At 50.1% G+C, this 26,735-nt stretch overlaps 1 protein-coding gene across 7 annotated transcripts; it reads left to right on the top strand.

Annotated features, from left to right (window-relative positions):
* The first annotated feature begins 2,972 nt into the window (after positions 1 to 2,972).
* On the top strand, positions 2,973 to 26,223 carry LOC134149781 (deleted in malignant brain tumors 1 protein-like). Of its 7 annotated transcripts, XM_062592992.1 has the most exons (15): positions 2,973 to 3,115; positions 4,933 to 5,018; positions 6,457 to 6,483; positions 14,296 to 14,604; positions 16,275 to 16,589; positions 17,067 to 17,381; positions 18,142 to 18,456; positions 19,401 to 19,709; positions 20,473 to 20,778; positions 21,438 to 21,752; positions 22,638 to 22,952; positions 23,183 to 23,326; positions 23,453 to 23,499; positions 23,585 to 23,632; positions 25,890 to 25,922. In XM_062592992.1, exons 1-14 carry the CDS (start codon positions 3,096 to 3,098, stop codon positions 23,600 to 23,602), a joined length of 2,841 nt encoding a protein of 946 aa, XP_062448976.1. In that variant the 5' UTR covers positions 2,973 to 3,095; the 3' UTR covers positions 23,603 to 23,632; positions 25,890 to 25,922. The 7 variants fall into 7 exon arrangements, with proteins under 7 accessions (XP_062448976.1, XP_062448973.1, XP_062448975.1 ...); XM_062592989.1 differs by lacking the exon at positions 23,453 to 23,499 and having other exon boundaries at positions 25,890 to 26,223; XM_062592991.1 differs by lacking the exon at positions 25,890 to 25,922 and having other exon boundaries at positions 23,585 to 23,700.
* Positions 26,224 to 26,735: the final 512 nt, after the last annotated feature.

The following is a 26,735-nucleotide window of genomic DNA, read 5'->3' as shown; positions in this document are numbered from 1 at the left end:
TGGTAAGGACGAGATCCAGCAGGACACCCTTCCTCGTAGGCTCCTCCACCGCTTGTGACAAGAAGTTATCATCAATGCATTGCAGGAGCCTTCTGGACTGCTTGTGCCAAGCTATATCGTCCTTCCAGCAAATATGAGGATGTTTGAAGTCCCCCACAAGAATCACAGCCTGTGATCATGATGCTGCTTCCAGCTTTCTATAGAAGGCCTCATCAACTTTCTCCTCCTGGTCAGGTGGCCTGTAGTAGACACCCACAACAGTGTCCCCCATGTCAGCCTGCCATTTAATCTTTACCCGTAAGCTCCCAACTGCCCCTTCCTCCTCCCCGCCCTAGGCAGAGCTTGATGCATTCCAGTTGCTCTCTCACATAAAAAGCCACTCCACCACCTTGCCTTCCTGGCATGTCTTTCCTAAAAAGCACACAGGTATCCATGACAGAATTCCAGTCATGTGAGCTGTCCCATCATGTCTCCGTGATTGCAATGAGATCATGGGCATGCGACCACACACAGATCTCTCGCTCCTCCTGTTTGTTCCCCATGCTGTGTGCATTGGTATACGTGCATTTCAAAGACGTAGTCATGCCTGCAGGTTTCCCAGGAAGGGTGTAGGGGGGTCCCCCATAGCCATGTCCCAAAAGCACATCCCCAGCTGCATGTACCTGTTGGAGACCCCCCAACCCAACTTGTGTTTTGTTCTCTACCCTCTCTCTATGATACCCTCCTCCCCCCTCCTACCTAGTTCCCTTTCATGGCCATGTTTTCTGCCACATAGCCTCTAGTATCCAGCCCTGGAGTTTCCAGCACCTGCCAAAAACCCTTCAATACCTTTATGGTGCAACCAGCTATGTATACGCAGGGATCTAGTGTCATGTGGGTTGCCACTGAGTGTCTAACACCTGCATGGGGCAACACAAGACCTACTGGAGACCCATGACCATTGCAGCAGTGCTTAGAGGCCAGGTGACTACCCCTAGGCCTGTTGAAGGGCTGACTTCCACCTCAGATCACAGTGCCCAAGGACCAATCTAGGCATGTTTTGAATATCTAACAAAATTGAAGTCCAGACTTGAGTCTCAACCTGCCATGCTCTCTGCCATTCCCACCAAGCTCCTACCACTCTGGTCAGGTTCCAGGGTAAGCCTCCAAGTTGCACTAGGCCTCCACAGAGGACTTCATCTTTCCCCAGAGGAGAGGTAAGGATAGAGCCTTGTCCACGTCCAAAGAGACTGCTATACAGTGAAGTAAGCTAAGATCCTCCATGTACAAGCAGCACAGACCCCTTGGAGTGCAGGAGTGAGGTACTGCTGGTCTTTTAGCCCAAGAGATGGTCAAGGTCAGAAGACTCATGGTAGGTCACCTGCTGGTTTTGAGTCCTAATCTGAACCCTGATACAACTAGACAGCTCCAGACGCCTTTGAGTCTGGCTGGCCTTCACTGTCAGGGTATCTCTGCTTGCCTTCTTCCCCAGTTCACTAGTTTTGAAAAGTATGATGCAGTCTTTAGACCTCACTTTTTCCATTATCTTCCCAAATTTTCATCTGGCTCCCTGGTTTTGGTGCCCTCACTTCCAACACTCACTGTTCCCAGACATCTGCCTCCCTCCACCTAAAATCAAGCCTTACTCTGCACCTCTTCCATTTATTACCACCTACAGTGATTTCTTTGCTCTCTTCTCCCTGCCTTAATGACTTGTTTCCCCAAGATGGAGCCAGGAAAGAAATGGGGCAATAAGACACCTGGAAGGGAAAGCCATAGAGCTGCAGGCATCCACTGTAGACACCCACCCTGCAGGCTGGAATAAAACAAAGTTGGGATCTGGGAGAATGCAAGGAACAGACACCTTCATCTCATCATGCATGCAGCTCCTTCTGAAGACAGGCCAACTCTTACTTCTTCCCTGCACCAGAGAAGTAGAGAGATGCTGGGAACCAGATCACCTGTCTCCTGAAAAGGACATCATCACTCTCACAGATCTGCATCAGCTACCAGTAAAGCAAAAGTCTTCCCATACCAAGTGCAACAACAGAAAGCTCTTTCAGTTTTGTTTTTCTTCCTTTTGGTGTTTTCCTGTGGAACAACAGAGGAACTGACACTCCTCAAAAATACACTGGAGTCTGGCCAAGAGCCAGAAAGCAAACAGCATCCTAGACCCTTTCTAATACCAAAGACCTGCTCACTCCAAACACCAGCACAGATTATTTTAGTGGTGCAAGGGGCGCACAAGCCACATACAAGACCAAACATGCAGCCACTGCAGTGCAGATATGCCTGTTCATCCCATTACTACTGTGTGCAGAGCCCAGTTCATCACAACATGTATTATCCATGTGCTGAACTGTCAAGAACTTGAACGCTGAGGCAAAACAAACTTCACCTTGATCGCTGCAATACTGGACCCATCAGGTGTGATGGGAAGCAGATGGACAAAATTATCTGATGGAAGGAACAAGGGTCAGTAGTTGCATTATCACCCTAAGAGCAAAGAGATCTAGTATTGCAGATCTGCTGTCTCAAGCCTTCTGTCTTCTTTGAGTGACTTATGAGAGAGGAGAGAGTCCAGGATACATGAGGAAGGATGAACAGATGGTAGCAGTGGCTGTCCACCATCCCTAATGAGAAAAGGAGATGACTCACTGTGGGACTACAGTATATGACCCACATGGTCCCAAACACCTGTCTCCCCACAGAGTGTGGACATAAATGCTTTTCACAGATCACAGCACAGAGATCAGGATCAAATCCTCCAGGCATGTCTTTACCAGGACCCTGCTTCCCCGTGGGACCAAGTTTTCCATCACCAGTTGGGAGCAGCTATTTCCTGACCTTAGAAGAGCAGGGAGGAGCTGACAAAAGTCCAACTTCACTTTGTGGCTCTGCATTGGTGCAAGGTAGCTCCCCCCACTCTCATTTACATGTTGTCACCCCCCCATCTGCATCTTTGTTGTTCCTCAATGTTACAGCCACTCCCTCCATCCGCCTGGTGTCCCCAGGGACCCCCCAGAGCAAAGCACCCAGGGCGTGAGCATCAACTGCCTGCTGGACTTGGCGGAGGTCAGTCGTGCACAGGAGTCTAGGTGATCAGCAGTTCAGAGATGACTCTCCAGCACACCAGGTAAAGAGCCTCATTGTCCAGTCCCCACTTCCTCCCTGACCATGTTTACTGCCTGCCTTCACCGGCCTCAGGCTCTTTGCCAGCCCTACTGTAACTCTGTCCTGCCGGCTCTGTCCCTCTGCTCTGCTTCCACTCGCCTATCCCTACCCTTTTTATTAACTCCTGCAGCACTTTTCCCCTATGCCTCAAAACAACTCCATGCTGCTGGCATTGCACCCCATAAAAACATGGGAAGGCTAAAGATCAGGTACTGGAAAGGAACGGGAGTTAGAAGAGTTATCCAAGTGCTCAGGGCAAAGTATGTTCCTCTCTCCAGCTTTGTTTTGCAGGATCTGGAATGTTCATCTGAACTAACATTTAGGAAGAAATTAACTGTCCTCTGAAAAAGCTTCTTTCTCTCCAGTGGCTATAATGGGCACATGAGATAAATTGTTCTAAGTGGTCTCTAGACTCATGTCCAACCACGGTCAATGACCCAAACCCAATGCCTAGGGAAGAGTATAAACATAACAAATGCATATATGCAACTCTCCTCAGATGCGCTTCCAACCTCCAACTATCAGGGTCTTCCCGATCCAGGAGTGCATTCTGCATAGGTTTTTGCACCACAAACTCTTCTCCTCTCCCCTCAAACTCATGCAAGCTTTTAGCATCCTTCATGTCTTGGAATGAATAGTCCCACAGCTCAATGAACCAAAGTGCAAAGGGCTACCTCTTTCTGCATCTTTGATTGCTACTTGTCAAGTTTTGTGGCCATGGTTCTTGTGCTGGAAGAATGGATATCCCATTCCTACCTAATTCTTCAAGTCCTCAGTCAATTCTTTTCTAAACTACAAAATCCTAGCTTACTTAGTTGTACGCTGTATAGACCTACTTTGTTGCCTTCTTCTGTACCATCTCTAGAAGTGCTGTACTCTTTTTGAGACAAGACCAGACCAGAAGGCTGTTTCCAAATTGTGACTGCATCCTGGGATTATACAGTGGCAGAAACCAGCTCTTTATTCTTTTCCTAGTACAATTGACATTTTATTGGCTTTTTTGGATATTCTGATCACTGCGCTGCTGAAGCCCCAGAATCTCAGTCACATTTTCTGGCTTTCCTTTACAATAATGAGGACCAGGAACTTGGTCCATAATAGACAGAGAGCTAAGACACCTAAATCTAGGAGTGGATGTGTAGGGTCTCCCTGTAAGAAAGATAACTCAGCTCTTATTGTAGCCAGAGGAGATCTGGGGTGCAGTCTAGTTTATAACATGAGTGTCCAGGGCCATTCAAGATATTCCATGGTTTCCTGCCTGGCCCCCACTGCTGCTTCCTCCAAACACACAAGACTGAGCAAACACAAAAAGTAGACTTTGCTGGAGTCACAAGGCCCACGTGAGTGCATGGCTACTGCTGTCAGGGCAACATATATTTGACTTGACTTCAGTCTATACAAAAGCTGTATGGTTTGAAACTTACCCTTTGGATAAATCCGTACTACTATCCTCTGTCCAGCCTGTCTCTGCAATCCCTTTCTGTGTCCGCTGTAAATGGTTCTGGGGGTTCACTCCTCCCCATGCCTTCTTGTCCCAGGACATGGGAGACATCTGACTCATCAGAGCCATGTTACTTTCTTTGTGGCATAATTAATAAGGCACCAGAAAGATTTGTTTCTGCCTCTCTGAAACATCATTGCAGTGAGGAGCACCTCGGAAGAGATATTGCTGCAGGAGGCCTCAAGGGAGTCTCAGTCTCAGGAATGCCAAAGTACAAGCAGATGAAGGGATGGAGTCAGTACAAGGAGAGATTTGCCATATATCCTGTTCCCCTATAGGGCCTGCGATAGCTGCAGGGGCTACCTGGCTAACTGTGCTGGACCCAGTATCATAAGGACCCTTGTCCTTTTGGCAGGGCTCTGGGGTGAGTGGATTTTTCTCTTTCTTTCAGCTTTCCCTCCAGCAGCAAAACGTGTCCCCTTCAGGGCCTCCAGGACACACCATGATCCCTCTAAGACCACAAGACTATGAACAGGCAGCTGTTAGCCTTGTCCTGTCATTTCTAAGACTATGCAAATTCCTGAAATTTTGCCTCAAATATTAACATAAATGGCCACAGCCATTAACAGTGTTTTTAAGGGGAAAATCTCTGAGAGCAGGATAATGTCAATATGCCAATATTTCAAAAAGTAAATGTAGAAGCCCCAACTAAACATGTAATTGAAACCTGTCATTAATCTCAATACAATCTTTGTGAGAATGGGGCAACCAGAGCTACCTATGCCACAATGGATCTTAAGGCTCTTCTACCAAGGGACACTACAGCCTCCACAGTGGTCTGTGGCACAGGGGTCTGGTAATCCAGGGCACTGTCCTCATGTGCCTGGACTGAGCCATCCCATTGCACTCACTGCTAGTTGCAAAAATATTTGTGGTTGGATTCAGTGCTGTGTTCAGCTAGTGTCCAGATACCAAGCCAGAAAGGCAGAGGTCACCTCTCTATCCCATGTCACTGGTACTTAGATTCTGTCTAGATATCCATGTGTTGTCAAATGAGTTGTAATCTAAATTTCTATAAATTATCGTGGGAATTTAGATGCCTCATTTGTGTAAGAACCCCTATATGCTTATACATCTCCATATAAGTTTTACCCTTTATAAATGATTCACACTTTAAATTCTACCCAAAAAATCCCTAGAACAAAAAATTGCTGAATATCCAGACCCTTGCACAAGACTTTAGTTATTTGCCTGTGTAATGCAATACCATGAACTGCAACATGCAGCAAGGTTTTTGTTTGCATTTTGGATGGTTTTCCCCATTATTAGCAAGTCCACTTACTTATATTTCCTAGCCAGAGGGAATATCTCTCTCCACCACCTTCTCTCAGCTAGTTTCTGTATATCCCTGTTTCTTGAGACATCAATGAATGGGTCTGCAAAACATGTCAATAGAGCATGTAGTGTGGAGTTCTCTAGGCTATAGCTAAGGGACAGCAGGCATCCATGAAATGGTCAAACATGACCTGAAAAAAATCTGCAAAGTAAGTCCTTAAGTAATGTGTATATGCATGTTTTTCCACTTACAAATGACTGCAAAAGAGAGAAGTGACTACCCCTTTTGGGGCTGTGAATAGAAGTTGCTGTATCCTTTCCATCTAGAAAGCTAGTAAGATCATTTCTACAGCCCAGGATATTCTGAAAATGCAATTTCATCCCAAATCCACTGCAGCCAGAGTCACAAAGTAGTTTGCCCTGTTCTACCTCTTACTGGATAACTTATGAGTGAGTTAATGTCCAGTGTCCTGACTATACCGAGCTCTAGAGACAGAGACTTACAGCCTGTATTTCCTTTCTTGCAGCTTCCTTCCCTGGAGTGCTGGTGGCAGGTCAGTATTAACTGCAATGAGTGGTACATAGGGATGTTATGTGAATAACTGTGTGCAGGCTGCAGATGTCACATCTACTGGATGAGGAGAGCAAGACAAAGCTCACGTAATCTTGCTAAATATAGTTCAGGTCCAAATTTGGGTCCAGTCACTGCTTCACCCTTCAGCTCTAGTCCTGCTAGGAGGGGACCTAGGGATCTGCTATCCAACCTCCCACCCACAGCAGGTCTACATACAGCACTAGGACAGACTGACTGTGGCTTCTTCCAATGAAGCCTTGGACACCTCCAATGATGGAGACCCCATGACCTCTCTGGGGACTTACCCCGGGGGCCTCATCATCCTCCTGGGGAAGTTCCCCATTCTCCAACCTGAATTCCCTCCAGCTACCATTCATGGCCACTGTCCCTTGTTATATCATCTGGCACCACAGGACATGTTTGGCTTCATCATCTTTGTAATTGCCCTTCTCGCAGTCTTGGGTTGTTCTGGGGCCCTTTACCTCCTCTTAGCCAGGCTAAATCAGCCCAGCTCCCTCTGCCACTTACTTACTTTCCCTTCCACCCTTGCAGTATAGGATAGGGCTGTGCCCTCTCCAGAGGGTAATCACTAGCTTGGTCATGTTTGAGGATCCTGGACAAGAAGAAAGGGGTGCATTCTGCATTCTGCATGGGGTAATTAGGGGCAGGGTCCAGGCTCTTCTTGCACATGCCACCCCATGCACAGTGGAGAATCATGCACATGTCCAGGAGATCAAAGCCTGTATTTGGCTGTAGTTGGGGCTGGAGGAGCAGATCCTCCCATTGAGGAGGGACCTCAGGCACAGCTCAGGGCAGGTATCTCCAGTGTCCAAACACCCCTGTGCAGGCATGCACAATCTGACCTCCAATGACTGAACTTTGAGATGTATTTCTTCCAGCAAGACACCTCCCACTGGGTCCTCTGCATGAGGGCCAGAGCTAGGGGTTGTCTTTGGGAAAGAGGCCACAGCCTCTCTATGGGTGATACTGAACACAAAGTGACATTTTGGCTGTCCCTGCTACACCTTGAGGGTCCAGACTGGGAGTCTTTGTGATGAATGCAGTTTTGCTCTATGGCATTGCACTGGGAGAGGAACCCAGTACTAGGAGATTCCAGTATGATTTGTATCACCTGCAGGGTGTTTAAAATGGGGAAGATGATTGGTTTAAATGCAGTCTTCAGCTGGAAGACATAGGGAGAAACAGAGATGGGGCAGAACATGAGTGGAGATTTTAGACAAATGTCATCCCAAAGGAAGGGGCATCTTCAGCTGAGCCAGGAGCCCAGTGGTGAAGACAGTGGAAACTAAATGAGATATATTAACTGTTATTTGTGAAACATTGGAGTTTTCAAGAGACCATGTGAGAACCTGGTTTGATTTAAAAATCCTACCTTCCCTCTCTGCCGTTTTATCAATAGGATTTGATTTACTATACACACAGGATTTGATTTATTATTCCACTGGAACCAATGGGATCACTCGGTGAGGTACAGTGACAAGGCAGCTGCACCCTTAGGGCTCATCGCCACCGTGCAACAATGCCAAGGGTGGGTAGGATGCATGCCTCAACATGATGTAGATAAGCTGATGTCCAGAAGAGAAACCAGGAGAAAGCAAAGCCATCCTATTCAGCTGCAGCAGGTAGAACTTGATGCTCTTCCCAGGGAGAGAAGGCAAGGGTGTTCCTGAGTCAGTCCCACATTGTCTTTTTGGACATTTTGAAGCAAAGCAGTGCAAAGCCACCTTGGCACTTGGCACCTTGGCACAAAGCCACCAAAGGACACTAGATCCACTGCTGTATGGTCTCCAGCTGTGCCTACTGCAAGGTATATAATTCTACAGGCAGTATATGTGTGCAAGAGACTCAAGGTGTCCCATTTGCAACAGTGGAGAATGCAGCATGACAATGACTGGGGATATATAAAACGCGGAAGTGCTGTGTAGGCAGTTGGGACATGGGACTATGGTGGCAACTCCAAGTTTAGGTGCCTTGAACATCTCTGTTGGACTGAATGGTGCATGTTTTATGGAGATAGGCCATGGAACCAGTCAGTATGCTGAGGTAACCTGGTTAATGTCATTGTGAGGCTGTTCTCTAACATCTTTGAGAGGACATGGTAAAAAAAGCAGAAATCACACCATCTTGAAAGGAGTAAAGAGGAGAACCGAGGGAACTACACACTGGTCAGTGTCACCTCAGTCTCTGGGAATGTTATGGAGCACCTAAATCCCTGAGAGGATTACAAAGCTCCTGGAAGCTGTTTCCAGCTAAATGAAGGACAAGAAATACATTGGAAATGGCCAGCAGAAATCTGTCAAAGGCAAGTCATCCCTGAACACGGTGATTGCCTTCTGTGATAACCTGACTGGCTGTGTGGATGGTGTTCTGTTTCTTGTATTTAGCAGGGCCTTTTTTTCATTATCTCCTAGAGCATTCTTATAGCCAAAGTGGTCAAGATACAGACTGGATAAGTGGATGATAAGGAAGGTGGAAAATTGGCTGGACAATCGGGCTCAGCCAGTAGCTGTGGGAATTGCTGCATCAGCTGTGTCAGAAGCTTCAACCCAGACAGACCCTCTTGCAGCAGATGCTGCCCTACAGGTCTCAGGCTGTAGGGAGTGCTTGGAGCCTCTCCAGAAGGCCTGGACTGCTGGTCCACCCTCCTGCAAGAGGTGTGCTGTGGTTGATGATTTGTGTCGTCAAGTCAAGAAGTTGTAGGATGAAGTCATTGACTGCAAAGCATCCAAGAAAGTGAGCAGGAGATAGACAGGGCATTCTTGGAGACCGTACTGCTTCAGGAGTCCCAATCCCTTGCAGCAGGGGAGTTGGTGGAAGGCTCTGTGAAGACTAAAACAGTACAGCACAGCACTGTAGAAGAAGGCTGGAAACTAGTTGCTTCTCGAACAAAAAGAAGGAAGGCCCTTAATCCTCTTGTAGACTTAGAGTTACAGTTGAAGAACAGGTTTAGTGCACTCCAGGATGAGAAGAATTCAGACCTGACTTCAAGGGAAGCAACTGGGCTGTCTGACCTGTGCCTTGCGTGACCACTCAGAAGAGGTGACAAGTGGTTGTAGTGGGTGATTCCATGGTGCGGGGGACAGTGGTACCTAACTGCAAACCAGATCCCTCCTCTAGAGAGGTTTGCTGTGTGCTGAGGGTGAGGTTACAAGATGTGTCTGAAAGGTTACCAAGGCTTGTCCAGTCGTCAGACTACTACCCTCTACTGCTCCTTCCTGCGGGTGCTAATGATACAGAGAGCAAACCGGAAATAATCAAAGAAGACTTCAAGGCCTTGGGCATGGTGGTCAAGGGTCTGGGAGCCCAGGAGGTCTTCTCATTGGTCCTGCTGATTAGGGGGAGGCATGGGAAGAGGAGGAGGAAAATTTTCCAAATCAACAACTGAAGTACTGCATCCAGTTCTGCGCTCCCCAGTACAAGAGAGATATGGAGCTAATGGAGAGAGTCCAGCATAGGGTTACAAAGATGATCAGAGGGCTGGAGCATCTGCTCTATGAGGAACAGCTGCAAGAGCTGGGCTTCTTTAGCCTGGGGAAGGGAAGACTAAGGGGGGATCTTATCAATGTGTATAAGTACCTGAAGGGAGGGTGGCAAGGGGATGGGGACAAACTCTTTTCAGTTGTCCTGTGTGACAGAAATTGAAGCACAGGAAGTTCTGCCTGAACGTGAGGGGGAATGTCTTCATTATGAGAGTGACAGAGCACTGGAACAGGTTGCCCAGAGAGGTTGTGGAGTCTCCTTCTCTGGAGATATTCAAAGCCGGCCTGGATGCAACCCTGTCTAACATGCTCTAGGTGACCCTGCTGAGCAGGGAAGTTGGACTAGATGATCTCCAGAGGTCCCTTCCAACCTTACTGAATCTATGATTCTATGATTCTAACTGGCTACGCCGCTGGTGTTGGCAACAGGGTTTTGGATTCTGTGACCATGGAACATGGTTTGAAGATCAGCAACTGGTGGGGAGAGATGGGATTCACCTCACCAAGCGGGGCACATTTTCCTTTACCAACAGGTTGGCCAGTCTGGTAAAGAGGCTTTAAATTAGGTAGCAAGGGGGAGGGGGCTGTCATAGAGAGAGGGTAGTCTAAAAAACACAAGTTGGGTTGTGGGGCCTCCAACAGGTACATGCAGCTGGGGATGTGCTTTTGGGACATGGCTATGGGGGACCCCCCTACACCCTTCCTGGGAAACCTGCAGGCATGACTACGTCTTTGAAATGCATGTATACCAATGCATGCAGCACGGGGAACAAACAGAGGAGGAGCGAGGTATCTGTGTGTGGTCGCATGCCCATGATCTCATTGCAATCATGGAGACATGATGGGACAGCTCACATGACTGGAATTCTGTCATGGATACCTGTGTGCTTTTTAGGAAAGACACGCCAGGAAGGCAAGGTGGTGGAGTTTATGTGAGAGAGCAACTGGAATGCATCAAACTCTGCCTAGGGGGGGAGGAGGAAAGGGCAGTTGGGAGCTTATGGGTAAAGACAAATCAAAGGGCAGGCCGACATGGGGGACACTGTTGTGGGTGTCTACTACAGGCCACCTGACCAGGAGGAGAAAGTTGATGAGGCCTTCTATAGAAAGCTGGAAGTAGCATCATGATCACAGGCTGTGATTCTTGTGGGGGACTTCAAACATCCTGATATTTGCTGGAAGGACGATATAGCTTGGCACAAGCAGTCCAGAAGGCTCCTGCAATGCATTGATGATAACTTCTTGTCACAAATGGTGGAGGAGCCTACGAGGAAGGGTGTCCTGCTGGATCTCGTCCTTACCAACAGAGACGGACTGGTGAGAGATAAGAAGGTCGGGGGCAGCCTTGGCTGCAGTGACCACGAGATGGTGGAGTTCAGATTCCTGCAGGAAAGACGTAAGGCAACAAGCAGGATTGCAACCCTGGACTTCAGGAGAGCGGACTTTGGACTCTTCAGAGACCTACTTGGAGGAATCTCATGGGTTTAGGCCCTTGAAGGAAGAAGGGTGCAGGAGAGCTGGCTAGTATTCAAACATCACTTCCTCCAAGCCTAAGAACGGTGCATCCTTATGAATAAGTAGTGCAGCAAAAGGGGCAGGAGACCTGCATGGGTGAGAATTGAGCTCTTGACCAAATTCAGACAGAAGAAGAAAGTACACAGAATGTGGAAAAGGGGACAGGCTACTTGGGAGAATTGTAGGAATGCAGTCAGAGTATGTAGAGATGCTGTGAGGAAGGCTAAAGCCCATTTGGAATTGAGTCTGGCAAGGGACATTAAGGACAACAGAAAGGGCTTCTTCAAATGCATCAGTAGCAAGAGGAGGACTAGGGAAAATGTGGGCCCGCTACTGAATGGGGCGGGGGCCCTGGTGACGAGGGATGCAGAGAAGGCAGAATTACTGAATGCCTTCTCACAAAGTTCCGCCTGAATGTGAGGGGGAATTTCTTCACTGTGAGAGTGACAGAGCACTTGAACAGGTTGCCCAGAGAGGTGGTGGAGTCTCCCTCTCTGGAGATATTCAAGGCCTGTCTGGATGCAGCCTTGGCTAACATGCTCTAGGTGACTCTGCTTAGCAAGTGTGTTGGACTAGATGATCTCCCAAGGTCCCTTACAACTTTACTGATTCTATGATTCTATGAAAAGGCACTGGTCAGTGGTATGAAGTCCTACTGGCAGCTGCTTACTACTGATGTCTCTCAGGGGCTGATGCTGGTCCAAGACTATCTAGTGTTTGGGTAAAGTGCACTCTCAGCAAATTTGTAGGTGATAGCAAATTGGAGGGAGCAAAAACCTAGAAAAACAGTCTGAGGAATCTCAGCAAGTTCAACCAAGGCAAATGCAACATCTTGCCCTTGGGATGCAAAAACCCTGTGCAACAGGACATGCTGGGTAGGCAACTAGAGGGAAAAAAAGCTTTGTAGAAAAGGAGTTGGAAGTTCCATTGAACAAGTTGACTAGGAGGCAACAGTGTGCCCTTTCAGCAAAGACCAACTGCATCCTGGGCTGTTTTAGCAGGAGTGCAGTCTGCAGGTCAAGGGAAGGGGTTCTTCCACTCTCTTTGAAACGTCTGAGACCACAGCTAGAGTACTCTGACCAATCTGGAGCTCCCCAGTGCAATAAAACATTGACATACTAGGGTAAGACCAGCAGAGTCCATCAGGATGGCTGGGGGCTGAAGCACATTAAATATGCAGAGGCTGAGAGAGCTGAATTTGTTCAGCTTGAGGAAGAGAAGAGAGACCTTACTGCTGTCTGCAGCTTCCTGATGGGAGGATGCAGAGGAGAGAGAGACTTTCCTCAGAGGTGCACAGTGACAGAATGAGAGGCAACAAGCACAGGCTGAAAGAATGGAAATTCCCAATAGAGAGAAAGAGGGATGTTTCCTCTATGAGGGTGGTCAGACACAGGAATGGGAGCCCAGAGAGGTTGTGAGATTGCCATCCTTGGATTATCCAAACCTCAATCAGACAAATCTGTGAGACATCTGATCTAGCAGAAACTGCTCTGAGGAGGGGCATGGGCCAAAGATGACCAGGGCTCATTTCCAGCCTCAATTATTCAGTCATGCTATGAGGGGAGATACTCTCTCCCAAAGAGCATTAAAAGGCTAAGGAACGCAGCACCATAGGCACAGGAAAGATGTTGGTATTGTGTGCTTAGGAAACCCTCATTAGGGCCTCATGTGCATTGTCCGAAATAGGCTTCGCCCATATCCCTTTGTCAGAGCTGTCTGTAAGCCAGTAAGCAGTGGTAGCTTCCCTGATCCCTAGGAAGGCTGTGCCTGTGTCTTCATAGGATCCTACAAGCCTGAACCAGAATATAACACTGAAAAAGTACTTGGACTAGCCACATACCTTTTATTTTAATAATGCTATTAAATATGTAGCATAAAACTATGTTTACCTAGTATAATATATGCATATATGCATATACACTGTGTGCATATATATATACAAACACATACATGCACATTTAGTATATTAAAACTATACATTGTGTATATGTATATCCAAAGTCCACATTGCAGCACCCAAGTGAATAATAACTGTCCGTTGGTGAACCCAGGGATTCCCTTAGGAAATCTAGCACTATTTATCATTTCCAGCCCTGCAACCTTCCAGCTACCAGAGCTTCAGGTGGGATATATGTTACCTAAATGAGATGTCCCCCCCATGCCCATGTCTACCTGTGAGCTTGGGGCAGGATTCATCTAGGCACAGGGATCCAGAAATGTTCAAGGGGCTCCAGGGTCCCTGTGACATTTGCGTAGAAAGGGATGTCTGACAGTGATTCAGGTGACCAAATGCAGACTTACAGTGAGCTGAAACACACATGAATGTCTCAGACACCCAAAGGATACCTGAGCAGTTATGAACATGGATCAATACCCCTATGGCTATGCACACCTAAACCTGAGAACTCTAACCTTCACTTCCATCATAACTAATCAAGCCACGAACACCCCAGAAAGGGTGGGTGTTCCCCTCTTTGTTGCTACTGATTGGTGGTCCTGGTTTCCAGATATTCTGCAGCTGCCACCAGCCATCTCAGCCATAAGCAGCTTTGTTGCACCACACCATAGGAGTGGGGAGGGCAGCAGCTGTCCTCTTAGTGTACCTATGCAACGACCACGGGAGGGGATTTTGCAGCTTCATCCCCATTCCTCCATTTGAGTGACTGCCAAGAACCAGGCAGGACCAGGGTACTCAGTTGGGCTCTCTGCACACTTCCTCATAGTAACCAGGGAACAGTGCTTAATTCTTTACATGTTCCCACCTCTCTCTCTTCCAGACCCAGTTCTGCTGCGACTAGCAAATGGCTCCAGCCACTGCACAGGGCAGGTAGAGGTGTTCATCGAGCAGCAGTGGGGCACGGTGTGCAATGATGGCTGGGATCTTCTGGATGCTGCTGTGGTGTGTCGGCAGCTGGGTTGTGGCATGGCCCTGCTGGCCTCAAGCTCAGCTCAATCTGGGAAAAGATCCAACTCTTTTAGGCTCAGTTCAGTGCATTGCTCAGGGTCAGAGGGGTCCCTGATGGAGTGCAGTGCCCAGCAAGTCAATGACTGCCACCACAGAGAAGATGCCGGCGTGAAGTGTGCAGGTAACCATCATTCTCATTACTTGCGCAGCAGTGTTGGGATCATAGTGTGGGGGGCAGGTGAGGCTGTGCTGCTCTGCTCACAATGTAGGGCATTAAGGCAAACAGCAGTAAATGCAATAAAGCCATCTGTGGCATTTCACCAGCTACACGAGCACTGAGTTATCTTGCATGGCAGCTAGGACATGCAATAGAGATGCAACATGGGCAGCTGTGGAGGGCAATGCTGACCCCTCTGCTAAAGCAAGCCATACCTATCTGACTGCCTAGCCTGACTTCACTGAGCACTGCTTTTGCTCATGAAATTCTCCTGCAACACAAGTAAAATTGTAAAAGTACATCAGATACTGATTGACCAATGGATCGCAGTATAGGTTTGACCAAAGATAGACAAGAGCCAAGTCAACATCAACTAAATGACAGATTTGAGGATGGTCAGTTATTGCTGGTGGGGATCAGATGGCTTAGGCAGGGAGGAAAGTGTGTGACTGCATGAGAACCACAATGTAGGACCATGGGGTGCCAGCAGACTACCCTGGGGATCTCCATTCCCACCAGCTGCTTGGCAGCCCCAGTGATGCCCTGAGTGCTCATGGCCTTCCCAAAATAGTCAAAGATGGGGAGTGCAAGAGGTGAAGCGAATGCATTTCTGTGACAGCAGGGAAGAGCCTTGATGTGGACTCCTCTCCACCGCCTCTGGGAGGAATCAGCTCACCTGCTTCATCACGGATACCGTAGAGCCGGTTGTGCATCTTTTTTGCATGTGCCCGCTGCCACATGCTGCATGCACTGTCCTCTGCTATATCCTTCATGCGCCTGCCCTTTCTCTGCTGCATCCTCTGTATGCTGTCCTCTTCTCATGTGCATCCAGTACAGACTATGTTGTGGTACATCCTCCTTACACAACCCCCTCTCACAGTGCATCCTCCATGCACTGCCATCTGTGCATCCTCCACACCCTCTCAGTCACCAGCAAAGGAATTCTTCACTGAAATTCCTGTTTCCTCATACTACAGATACCATCTCAGACTAAAGCAGATCATTACCCTGACCAGTGTTTTCTGGGTCATCAGAAAGTGCCATGGAGAGCTTCCTACTGCACAGGGCTGTCCTTGCTCTCACCCATGGTAGGGGTCGAGTTGAACACAGACATAATCCCAATTCCTTCAGATGAGGAATGAACTAGGCAAAGTTATGGAAGTGCTTCCCTGTGCAGGACACATTTTTTCTGGTCTCCTTGCTGGCCAAGTGCCTCTCATCCTGGTTTATGGGAATGGGAACAGCCCCATGCCTGAGACAGGCAGGAAGACTCCTGGCTGGAAACATGGCTGGCACAACCAGAAATGGCTGGGGAAAATGGGGAGGGGGGATTCCCCTACCCCTCTGTTAGAGTGACAGAGCACTGGAACAGGTTGCCTAGAGAAGTTATGGAGTCTCCTTCTCTGGAGATAAAGCCTGCCTGGATGCAACCCTATCTAACATGCTCTAGGTGACTGTGCTTGAGCAGGGGCATTGGACTAGATGATCTCCAGAGGTCTCTTCCAGCCTTACCAATTCTATGATTCTATGAAAGTCCCCCACTTCACATTGTAGCTCCAGCATGTTAAGCAATGTTCATGTCCCTTATCCGTGTGCCCCCACCACTCTGGCCTGTCTGTGCTCCCTTGTTTCAGAGCCACCCCAGCTACGACTGGTGAACGGGTCAGGTCCATGCTCCGGGAGAGTGGAGCTGCTGCACAATGAGCAGTGGGGAACGGTGTGCGACAATGGCTGGGACCTGCCAGATGCGGAGGTGGTGTGCTGGCAGCTGGGCTGCGGGACTGCAATCTCAGCCAATGGCTCAGCGCAGTTTGGGCAGGGATCTGGCACTATATGGCTGGCTGAGGTGCAATGTCAAGGGACAGAGGCTACCTTGGCTGCATGCAGGGCCAAGCCATGGGGAGTCCATCATTGTAGCCACCAAAATGATGCCAGTGTGGTGTGCACAGGTACCTCCTTCCCCGTCCCATTTGCCATTATAATACTGGTCTCTGGGAAAGGCGACTGGCAACTGTGGGAGGATCTCTGGCCCTTTAGACCAGTGGGAACCTTACAGCCAGCCATGCTGCAAAAGTGTGCTGTTCAAAGGGTTGGGTCCAAGAGGCAGCCATGACCTTGCTGTCTGTGCAGCACGTGGAGCTGAGCATCACACGCCCAAGGGGACTGGCCCCACTGTAATGCAGGGCAGAGCTAAGAGCAGCCCTTCTTCTGGTTCCACCCAAGCTCCTACCAGAGATACCTGCTCCTCCACCAAGACGCGTGGGCCTGGTCGGGGCATCTATTCGTGCCCTGCTCCCCTTCCACTGCACTTCCCACGTTGGGGCTGCGGAGCTGCATTGGTCAACATGGGGGCAGGAGGAGGAAAGACATGTCTGTGGCCATTGGATCACCTTGGCCTTTGTATGTGTGTGTGTGTCTGCCTGCAGAGCCAAGAGAGGTGCGGCTGGTGAACGGCTCCGGGCGCTGCTCGGGGAGGGTGGAGGTGCTGCACAAGAAGCACTGGGGCAGTGTCTGTGATGACGGCTGGGACCTGCTGGATGCAGAAGTGGTTTGTCGGGAGCTAGGCTGTGGGGCGGCGCTGTCTGCCCCCGGCTCAGCTCACTTTGGGCAAGGGCATGATCCCATCTGGCTGGACAGGGTGAGCTGCACTGGGACAGAAGGGGCTCTCTCCAAGTGCCCAGCCAGGACCTGGGGTGTCCATACTTGCAGCCATGCAGAAGATGCTGCTGTGGTGTGCTCAGGTAATGCCATTGTGTCACTGCAGTACAAGGAAAAGAGGAGTAACGCTGCTGGGGTGGGTCTGCACTTTCTACAGGGATCTCTCTTACTCTCTCTGTGCCTGTCCTGAACTTCTTGCAATGCTTATGGTATGCAGGGCTGTTCTGCATGGAGAGGCTGTCCTCTTCTTCTCCTCTAGTATCTTTGGGAGCACAAGGGGATCGATTCTGGAGCAACAATCCCAGAACTCCAGTGCCTGAGGATCTGGGTCACTGCTGCTCCAGAGCACTGGCTGTGGCCTGGGAGAAAGAAGCCCTGAGGCAGGGAGTTCCCCACCCTACCTTGCATGCTGAAAACCTCTGTTCCGCTAGATCCTGCTGTTTCACCAAGGGGGATGCAGACCTGTTACATCCAGGTGCTCTGCTTCATGCCATGTTCTTATGGGGCCAGAGGTGATGTGGAAACTCGTCTCACATAGCGCATCGGGCATTTTCTGAGAAGGACCTGAAATGCCCTGTAGATATGCCCATGCCTCTCTGCTGATGGTTTAGGGGATTTTAGGGTAGCTCCTGGCCTTGGAGAGCTCCCTGCGAGGTACCTGGAGATGTGTCAGACACTGAACCCTACCTTTTGAGTGCTGTGGCCACAGAAGGATGCCCCTCTTCCTCATGGCCTGAAGCCACTGTGGAGGCATCCATGGTCTCAGGCCTGTTGGAAGTGCCAGGCCTGGCTGTATACATCTGTGAGTGTGCCCCATATGCTCCATTGCCTTTCCCATTTCAGATCCCACTGAAGTGCGGCTGGTGAACGGCTCCGGGCGCTGCTCAGGAAGGGTGGAGGTGCTGCACGAGCAGCGCTGGGGCAGTGTCTGTGATGACGGCTGGGACCTGCTGGATGCAGAGGTGGTGTGCTGGCAGCTGGGCTGTGGGGCTGCACTGTCGGCCCCCGGCTCAGCTCACTTTGGGCAGGGATATGGTCCCTTCTGGCTGGACAGAGTTCACTGCACAGGGAGGGAAGCTGCCCTCTCTGAATGCAGTGCCGCACCTTGGGGAGCTCATAACTGCAGCCGCGGGCAGGAAGCCAGCATCGTGTGTGCAGGTAACCCTCAACTGTGTCATTTCCCTGCATTTCTGGCGGGTGCTGGCCAGGGAGGGGGAAGGTGACAGTTCAACAATGGGTGCTCCTGGCCGCTGTTGACCTCCCCATGTCAGCTCAGTGCAGCACACCTCCTGTATATCACATCTTCTACCTCCCTGAGAGAACAAAGCTGAGTCTGGGGTCAAATCACCTTCCCAGAGCAGAGGCAGTGGCTCCAGGGAGGTTTCTGCCCAGAGGCATTCCATGCTCTGGGGAGTGCCCAGCATTGAGCCTCATGCACAGGGTCCTGTCCCTGGGATTTTGGTGTCTGTAGCTGGGCCTGAATGGATTGTCTTCAGTACCCAAGCAGGGAACTGGTGATTGCAGAGTCAGTCTGCTCAAACTGGCGCAATGCATATTGCTCTAGAGGGCCCGTTTCACTCCTACGATGATGGAAGGAGCCCAGACAACTTGCTAGATGCCAATTTTCTTCCCCTCTCCCCACTCTCCTGGGTTGGGCTGGTCCTCCTGAGTGTCCTGGAGATGTCCTTGCATGTTCTAATCCCTAATGAGCACATTTTCCTCTGCCCCTTCAGGGCAGTGAGTGCACTTTACACAGCTAGTCCATGGACAGCATTCACTGCACAAATTGCCCTCTATGCAGCCAGCATCCCTGGCTCCTGATTTCCTTTGTCTTGCTCCCCCAGCACACCCACAGGCCCACCCAGAAGATTACTTTAAATGTGGGGGGAGCATTTTCTATCCAAGGTGGCTCCTCCACTGCCTTTCGTTCTCAGGAGAGCAGGCTGTTAGCAAGGCTGGTTTATCAAGTCTGGTTTCTCCCTGTAGATCTGCTCGTTCCAGAAGGCTTGTGGCTTTGGTAGTAGTTATCTCCTAAGAGTCCTTCCTGATCAGATGCTCAGGAACATCTCAAGTGCTTTGTCTCTTCTTTTTCCTTGTTTCAGAGCCACCTCCCCTCCGACTGGTGAATGGCTCCAGCCACTGCACAGGGAGAGTCGAGGTGTTACACAATCAGACATGGGGCAACGTGTGTGCTGAGGGCTGGGACATACAGGATGCAGAAGTGCTATGCCGGGAGCTGGGCTGTGGGGTGGCTCTCTCAGCCTCCAAAGTAACACACTTTTGGCGAGGACTCCTCTGGCTGGAGGGTGTGAATTGCTCAGGGATGGAAGACACCCTCTCTGCATGTCCAGCTGGTTCCTGGGGAGCCCATGCATGTGCCCACAGGGAAGGTGCTGCTGTGGTCTGTTCAGGTATCCTGCTTCTTGTCACACTTCTGTGCTTGTGGGCATGTCTTACATGTGGGGTGGTGCATGATCCCATCCAGGCAGCCTGATGCTCTTCCTGCTTTCTTGGTACAGAGACCCGATGCACTGCAGTAAGCCTGATGTCAGGAGTAGGTGTCAGTATCCATAAATAGTGCTAGCCCTTCTCCCCTATTGCAAATTAGCAATTTCAGTGGCGCTGGGAGTTTGGAGAGAGGAGGTAGAGAGGCTCTTCTGCTGTCTGCAACTCCTTCAAGTTGCCCACAAAGTCCTGGCATGTCTGAGCAGAGAGAGGCCTTCAGGTGGCTCAGCAACTGTGGCCCTGGTCACCACAACTTGCAGGCAGTTCCTATGGACATAGTATGCACAGAGCTACAAGACTGAGGCTGCAGGATGATGTGCTGATGTCAAACTGCTCTGCTCCCTCCACTCCATGGCCCTGCCACAGTAGTTTTTGAGATCTCAGGAACTGTATCACATAGGGCTCCAGCTCCTATGGGGATGAGGGTCACTTTGGCAGGAGATGGGCTCTTAGTCCCTAACCTGTCAATGTGTCATTGATCATGGCTATGAACTGCAGACAGCCCTGAGGAATGGTGGAATTGGGTCCTTTGGTAGCTACACCCAGTCCTTGACCACCTATGCAGGACATGATGATTCTCCAAGGCCTCCTGACACTGGTACAGGGGCACTGGACTCTCTTCTCATTCTGTATTTACATTTCAGCAGGTGCCTATCTCTTTTGCCCCAGAATTCCAGCTGGTGAATGGCTCCAGTCCCTGCGTGGGGAGAGTGGAGATGCTACACAACCAGACTTGGGGCAGCATGTGTGCCGATGGCTGGGATGAACAGGATGCAGAAGTGCTGTGCCGGGAGTTGGGCTGTGGGCTGGCACTCTCAGCTTCCAGCAAGGCTGAATTTGGACAAGGACAGGATTCCATCTGGCTGGTGAACATCAGTTGCTCAGGGACAGAAGCCATGCTCTCTGAGTGTCCAGGCACACTGTGGAGAGTCCAGCAATGCCATCACAGAGAAGCTGTCAGTGTTGAGTGTTCAGGTAAATGATCTTTGACGTGAATTCCTTGTCAGGCTGTGGGCAACAGTGTGATGGAGGACATGACAGTAATGACGGGGTGGTACACGCTCCCCTCTGAGTCTCTTCTGACCCTGTGCCAAGAGAAGCAGCAGCAAGCTAGTGCTGCAAAACACTGCTGGCACAGCACTGGTGCAAAACCCAATATGGAATCATCTTTGAACCTGTCAAGAGGGAACACCGTCCTGTTCTCAGGGTCATTAGTAGAGGCATTAAACAGCTTTAGCCCCAGTATAAGGCCCTTGAGGGATGCCATTAGTAACTGTCCATCAGTTGGATTTTGACCTTCAGCATAGCAATCCAGTCAGTTTCCCACCCACCTAATCTAACAACGGGAGACAGTATCAAAGGCCTCTCTAAAGCTGAGGTGCACAATACCTGCTGCTCTCTCCTTCCCCACACAGCTGCTCAACTCATCACCAAAGGCATTCATAAAGGAAAGGCATGATTTGCCTTTAGTAAATCCCTGTTTGCTGTTCCCAAAGACCCTAGCAGCTCCCAAGTCAGGCTCTAGGCCCTATGTACATGAGAAGGAGAAGCTCAGTCCTTCTCCTGCAGTGCCTGGTAGACCCTGGGCAAATGCAGATATCCGTCCCAGTGCTTCTCTCTCTAATCCATTTCAGATCCAGCTGAGCTCCGGTTGGTGAATGGCTCTAGCCCTTGCAAGGGGAGGGTCGAGGTGCTGCATGAGCGGCGATGGGGCAGTGTGTGTGATCATAGCTGGGGCATGGAGGAAGCCAAGGTGGTATGCAGGCAGCTGGGCTGTGGCCCAGCCATCTCAGCCCCTGGGCAAGCACAGTTTGGACATGGCCATGACCCCATCTGGATGGACGAGGTGGACTGTGTCGGGACAGAAGATGTGCTCTCCAAGTGCCCAGCCAAGCCCTGGGGAACCCATGAATGTACCCACAGTGAAGATGCCAGTGTGGTATGCTCAGGTAATACACATTCAGCAAGAAGAGCCAGGGCAGATGCTGGTGGTCTTGCACAGTGAAATTTTCCTTCTGAGACAGGAGTTGCAGCTGCTAAGGTGTTGGATGTCCCTAGGTCCAAGCAGGGCATGTCCTAGCAAGGGAGCCAGAAACCTCACTGCTCCCAAGACTGGACGGACTGCAGGCTGAGAGCTGCCAGCACTTTGTGTTCTGGTAGCCAAGATCCCCTGGAGTAGATTTTTCTGTAGGGCTGGGAGCGATTTTAGTGCCAGCCTTTGATTCCCTGCAATGCGCTTCTCACTCCCAGCATAACCTCCCTTTACTTTCACAGCTGCCCTTTAGGACATCCAGGGGCACGGCTCCCACCTCTCCCACTGACAAATTTAAGGCCCTAGACACCCCCTCTGGCCCATGGAGAGAGAGAGGCACTCCCATAGACAAGCTCCCTTAGCACAAATGTCATTTGCGGGGAATCCAAGACATTTTCACAGGACTGGCAGATGGCACTGGACTTGCTCTAAGACTTGTGTCCTTTGGGAGCTGCAGCTGAGTCTTTGCTGGACATAGCTGAAGCCAAAAAAGTGCTTTTATATAAGAGTGTTTTGCAATTGCAAGAGCTCTATTTTGTCAAGGCCTTCCTGGAAGAGAGCTTAAAATCCAGGGAAAGAGTGGTCTGTCCTGCCTCCAGAGATGGGAGGAAACACAGAAACCCTTTCCTGGGGTACAATATGAGGCTCCTAGACAGTTCCCACTGCTCAGAGCAATGCTACCTGCAGCATAAGTGTCCTGGAGACCTTTTCTCTGTGGTCTCTCAGCCTTCCTTTCTGAGCCCCTTTGATGCCTCAGTGCCCTGCAGGGAATAGCCTCTAAGCTGCTTGCTTTCTGTTGCAGAGCCTCCCACTATCCGACTGGTGAATGGTTCAAGCCGCTGCACGGGGCGAGTGGAGGTGCTACATGCCCAGCAGTGGGGAACTGTGTGTGATGACGACTGGAAGCTGGTGTATGCTGATGTGGTGTGCCGGCAGTTGGGCTGTGGGGCAGCCATCTCAGCCCTCGGGTCAGCAGCATTCGGACCAGGGGCTGACCCCATCTGGCTGGATGATGTCAAATGCACCGGGAGGGAGGCTACCCTCTCTGAGTGCAGGACCAAGGCATGGGGAGAGCACAACTGTGACCATGGGGAGGACGCTGGCGTGGTGTGCACAGGTAATGCTGTCCCCAGATACCAGTCCAGCAGCTGTGTTTTGGGTTGCTGGGAGACGGATGGAGCCAGGCCAAGGGTATTGGGGTGAGGACTTATCTTCAGAGGATGAGAATGAAGGTGATCTTCATCTGCTGAGCAGGGAGACAGGAAGGGGCTGCAAGTGTGGGTGCTTGGCTGTAGCACTGGGACATGTGAAGAGGTGCTGAGCTCACTGTTTTTCTTTCTCTGCCAGGTACAGCCATGCCCAGCTCCACTATCCCTCTGCCAGTGCTTCTGCTACTGGGGCTGGTGGTATCACTGACTCTGGTGCTGATGAGTGCAGCTGTCCTCTTCCTAAAATGGAGGAGAAAGAGGTACAAAGTCCTCCATCACTCAGGTAAGATGCCCCTCTAGCCGCAGGAGTTGAGCACGGTGCAGTCAGGGGCATTACCCCTTCCCACAGCAGGCAAACATGCATTGTTCATGCATGGTCCCTCATGCTCTGTGCCACGGACAACATCAGAGACAGATCACCAAAGCTGTGTGCAACCCCGCAACTCTGTCCTAGGGGTGAGAGTCCCCATCCTGTAGGAACCAGGCTCCCTGATGAGTCGGAACCTCCCACCCCATGACAAGTTGTTCCTCTACTTTGCAGGAAATGAGGTGGAACTGAACTCCCAAAGGACACACTGGATCCAGGGAGGTGAGCACCGCACAGTCAAGGCAGAGGCCACAGAGAAGCCTCCAAATAAAATTGTCTGGGAAGCCAAGGGAATGGCACTGCCCCAGAATAAGCCCCAGGAAGGACAGGGGGACAACTGCAGCTCCCTCCCTGATATTGCCTCGTGAGCAGCATCTTGGTGCAAGATCCTGTCCCTCCATCCTGCCTCTGGGGACATGTGCAAAGAAGGACTTCAAATCCCAGATGCCTTTAATATTTGCTATGTATGTAAAAATAAACTGGCCCTTTCTGACATGCTCAGAGCAGCTCTTATTACCTTTATTACCCGAACAAGGCAAAAACATTGAGGGAAAATCCTAGCTACTGACAGACAAATAGACAGACGTGAGTTCTGCAGAGCAAGCTGGTACAAGTCGTCCTGCTACAGAGACATCAGCTGTCACCAAACAAAACCATTTCCAATCTTTGCCTTGGCTCTTTATCAGATCTCAGACTCCTTGCTGGAGTTCTCTTGTCCTACACCTCCCTTCCTTACCAGATCCAGGAGAGCTGATTCCTGGGGAAAAATAAGCGATGGTTAGCCTGGTCACCTTGGGACCAGACGTAGTGTCACCTCCTGCCTGGCCACACCCTGCAGAGTGTGGGGTGTCACTGGAGTCAGAAGCGTTTTCCCAGTCCCAGATTCACAGAGCATCCAGCCTCTCTCAGTCTTGGGCAGCTGCTTTGCCACAAATGCTGAGGGCCAGTACAAAGCAGCTGATTTGTGGAGATGGTCCATGTCTGCAGGCTGGGATGAGGGACTGTTTGGAATGGGCTGCTGCAGGCAAGGGGACACGATGAAACTGCTGAGCCTCTACAGAGGCAGACTTGGGGGAACCCATGATTTAAGGGGCAACCCAGCTGCAAGCCACCTACACATGGAGAAGCAATGACTGAAAATATCTGTCCTGAAGAGGCCCTGGTCCCACTGTAGCCAGTATGGGGCCAGTGACTTCTTCCAGTTCATCTGATTCAGTTTGCAGTGCCTTAATGACCAACATGAGGCACAAAGCTATTTAGCACTTACTTTGTTTCTTGTAAGTTTATACCTGACTAAATGGTGCTGCCATCCCCTCTTTGACTGTCTTTTAGTCCCCTAACAACATTGACTTCCACTGCATAAATTGATGGAGAATGCATCTAAAAGTATACAAATATATCTACAAGTATACATAAATACATTCTCCATTAATGCTTTCTTTACCAATTTCTATATATAATATAGAATAATAATATATATACATATGGATGGGTGGGTGTATGTGTGCATCTATTTGTGTGCAAATACCTTTATATACCTTCCCAATCAAGCCTATCACGGCATACAGAGTCAGGCAGAAACCATCATCTTGCATCAAGTGAGTACTTTGAGACTCGAAGAGCAGGCAGCCAATGACTATTGCCAATGACAGACCTGTGAGCTTCCATTGGTGGGAAGGTGGCTCCTTCCACTCTCATTTGCATACATCTGCCTTCTATCCATGTCTTAGCCACCTCATGGGCTTCTGGGTGCTTCGCTAGCACTGTAGCATCCCTGGTAGCCATGCTAAGGCTTCCTCAGGTGCAGAGCTCCGAATGGCAGAGGACATGGAGCAGGTGAAAGATATCAGCATCTGCCAGTGCATAGGGATCAAGATTACCAATGATATGCAGACTGCGACACTCTGAAACCAAGGGTGAAGTCCTCTGGCTGCTTCCTATCCTGTTCCCCCACCTCACACTGGGCTTCCCCCATGCTGACCCCAAATCTATTCTGCCAGCATATCCCCCCTGCCAGGTCCTGGCAGGTGATTTCCCAGGGTTTCCTATCATCCTAGTGCACATAGTAGTTCCCTGTCTTCTTTCTGCCCTGCTGAGACAAATGCAAAGCTAGCAGCCCATACCCCACTCCAGCTTGTTGGTGAAACACTAGCAGCAGCAGCAGTACATAGTTTTATTGGGTGCCAAAGACAGTACCCACTGGGGTGGAGGTCACTAGGATGTCCCATTTCTGATGACCCGTAACCCTGCTTCCCTTATCAATTTCCCCAGCAGGAGATATTTTTTCAGTGGCCAAAGCTACCACTCCTACCATTACAGATTCCCTCACGCACCACAGGGAAGTGCGTCCTCATGAAGTAGGATTACGCCTGCATGGCAGTGTGGGGCCCTTAGTCTGCAGGGCAGACAGCTTCTTCCTAGCCGTGATGTTCTCCAACCCCTTTGACTACATCTTCACAACATCATGTTTGACTTGCAGTTGATGCCATGCAAGGGGGAGATGGTGTGGCTGCAGATACTCTATGAAGACATGATGAAGAGCATCTCACTACAGGAGTCAGCCACCTTCCAGAAGGCACAGTTCTCTGCCTGGCAGCAACCACTGCACATAATGATAGGACCTATCCACACCACCACCACCATGTCCAAAGCATCCAAAGTCATCCTGAGGGTCCTCCTGGAGGAAAAGCCACTGCAGGAGTCCGAAGCCCAGGAACAGCACCTGCTCCTCACCCCACAGCACTGCCAGAGGGAAACCAACACAAGGGCACCCCACTGCCCCAGTGATGAAGCAGATCCAATAAAGGCACAGTGACACTGACACATATGCTGGAGTGAAGTTTATCCCAGGAGGGCTGGAATGGGGGATTCAGAAGGGAATTAAGTGAAGCACCCTCCCTGTCCCATCATGGAGTCCCTGTAGCCACAGGTGGTTTCAGTCTCTGACTGGGAAGGGTGTTGGAGTCTATCCCCAGTGCTGCCAGAGAGAGCAATGAGGGTCTCATGAGCCCCATAGAATCACAGAATCAGTAAGGTTGGAAGGGACCTCTGGAGATCATCTAGTCCAATGCCCCTGCTTAAGCAGGGTATGTTAGACAGGATTGCATCCAGGCGGGCCTTGAATATCTCCAGAGAAGGAGACACCACAACCTCTCTGGGCAACCTCTTCCAGTGCTCTGTCACTCTCACAGGAAAGAAATTCCTCCACATATTCAGGTGGAATTTCCTGTGGTTCACTTTGTGCCGATTGCCTCTTGTCCTGTCACACGGGACAACTGAAAAGAGTTTATCCCCATCCCCTTGACACCCTCCCTTCAGATACTTA

Source organism: Rhea pennata, chromosome 21, assembly GCF_028389875.1.
Source record: "Rhea pennata isolate bPtePen1 chromosome 21, bPtePen1.pri, whole genome shotgun sequence".
NCBI classification, from domain to species: domain Eukaryota; kingdom Metazoa; phylum Chordata; class Aves; order Rheiformes; family Rheidae; genus Rhea; species Rhea pennata.
This window is presented reverse-complemented; position numbering and strand designations above follow the sequence as displayed.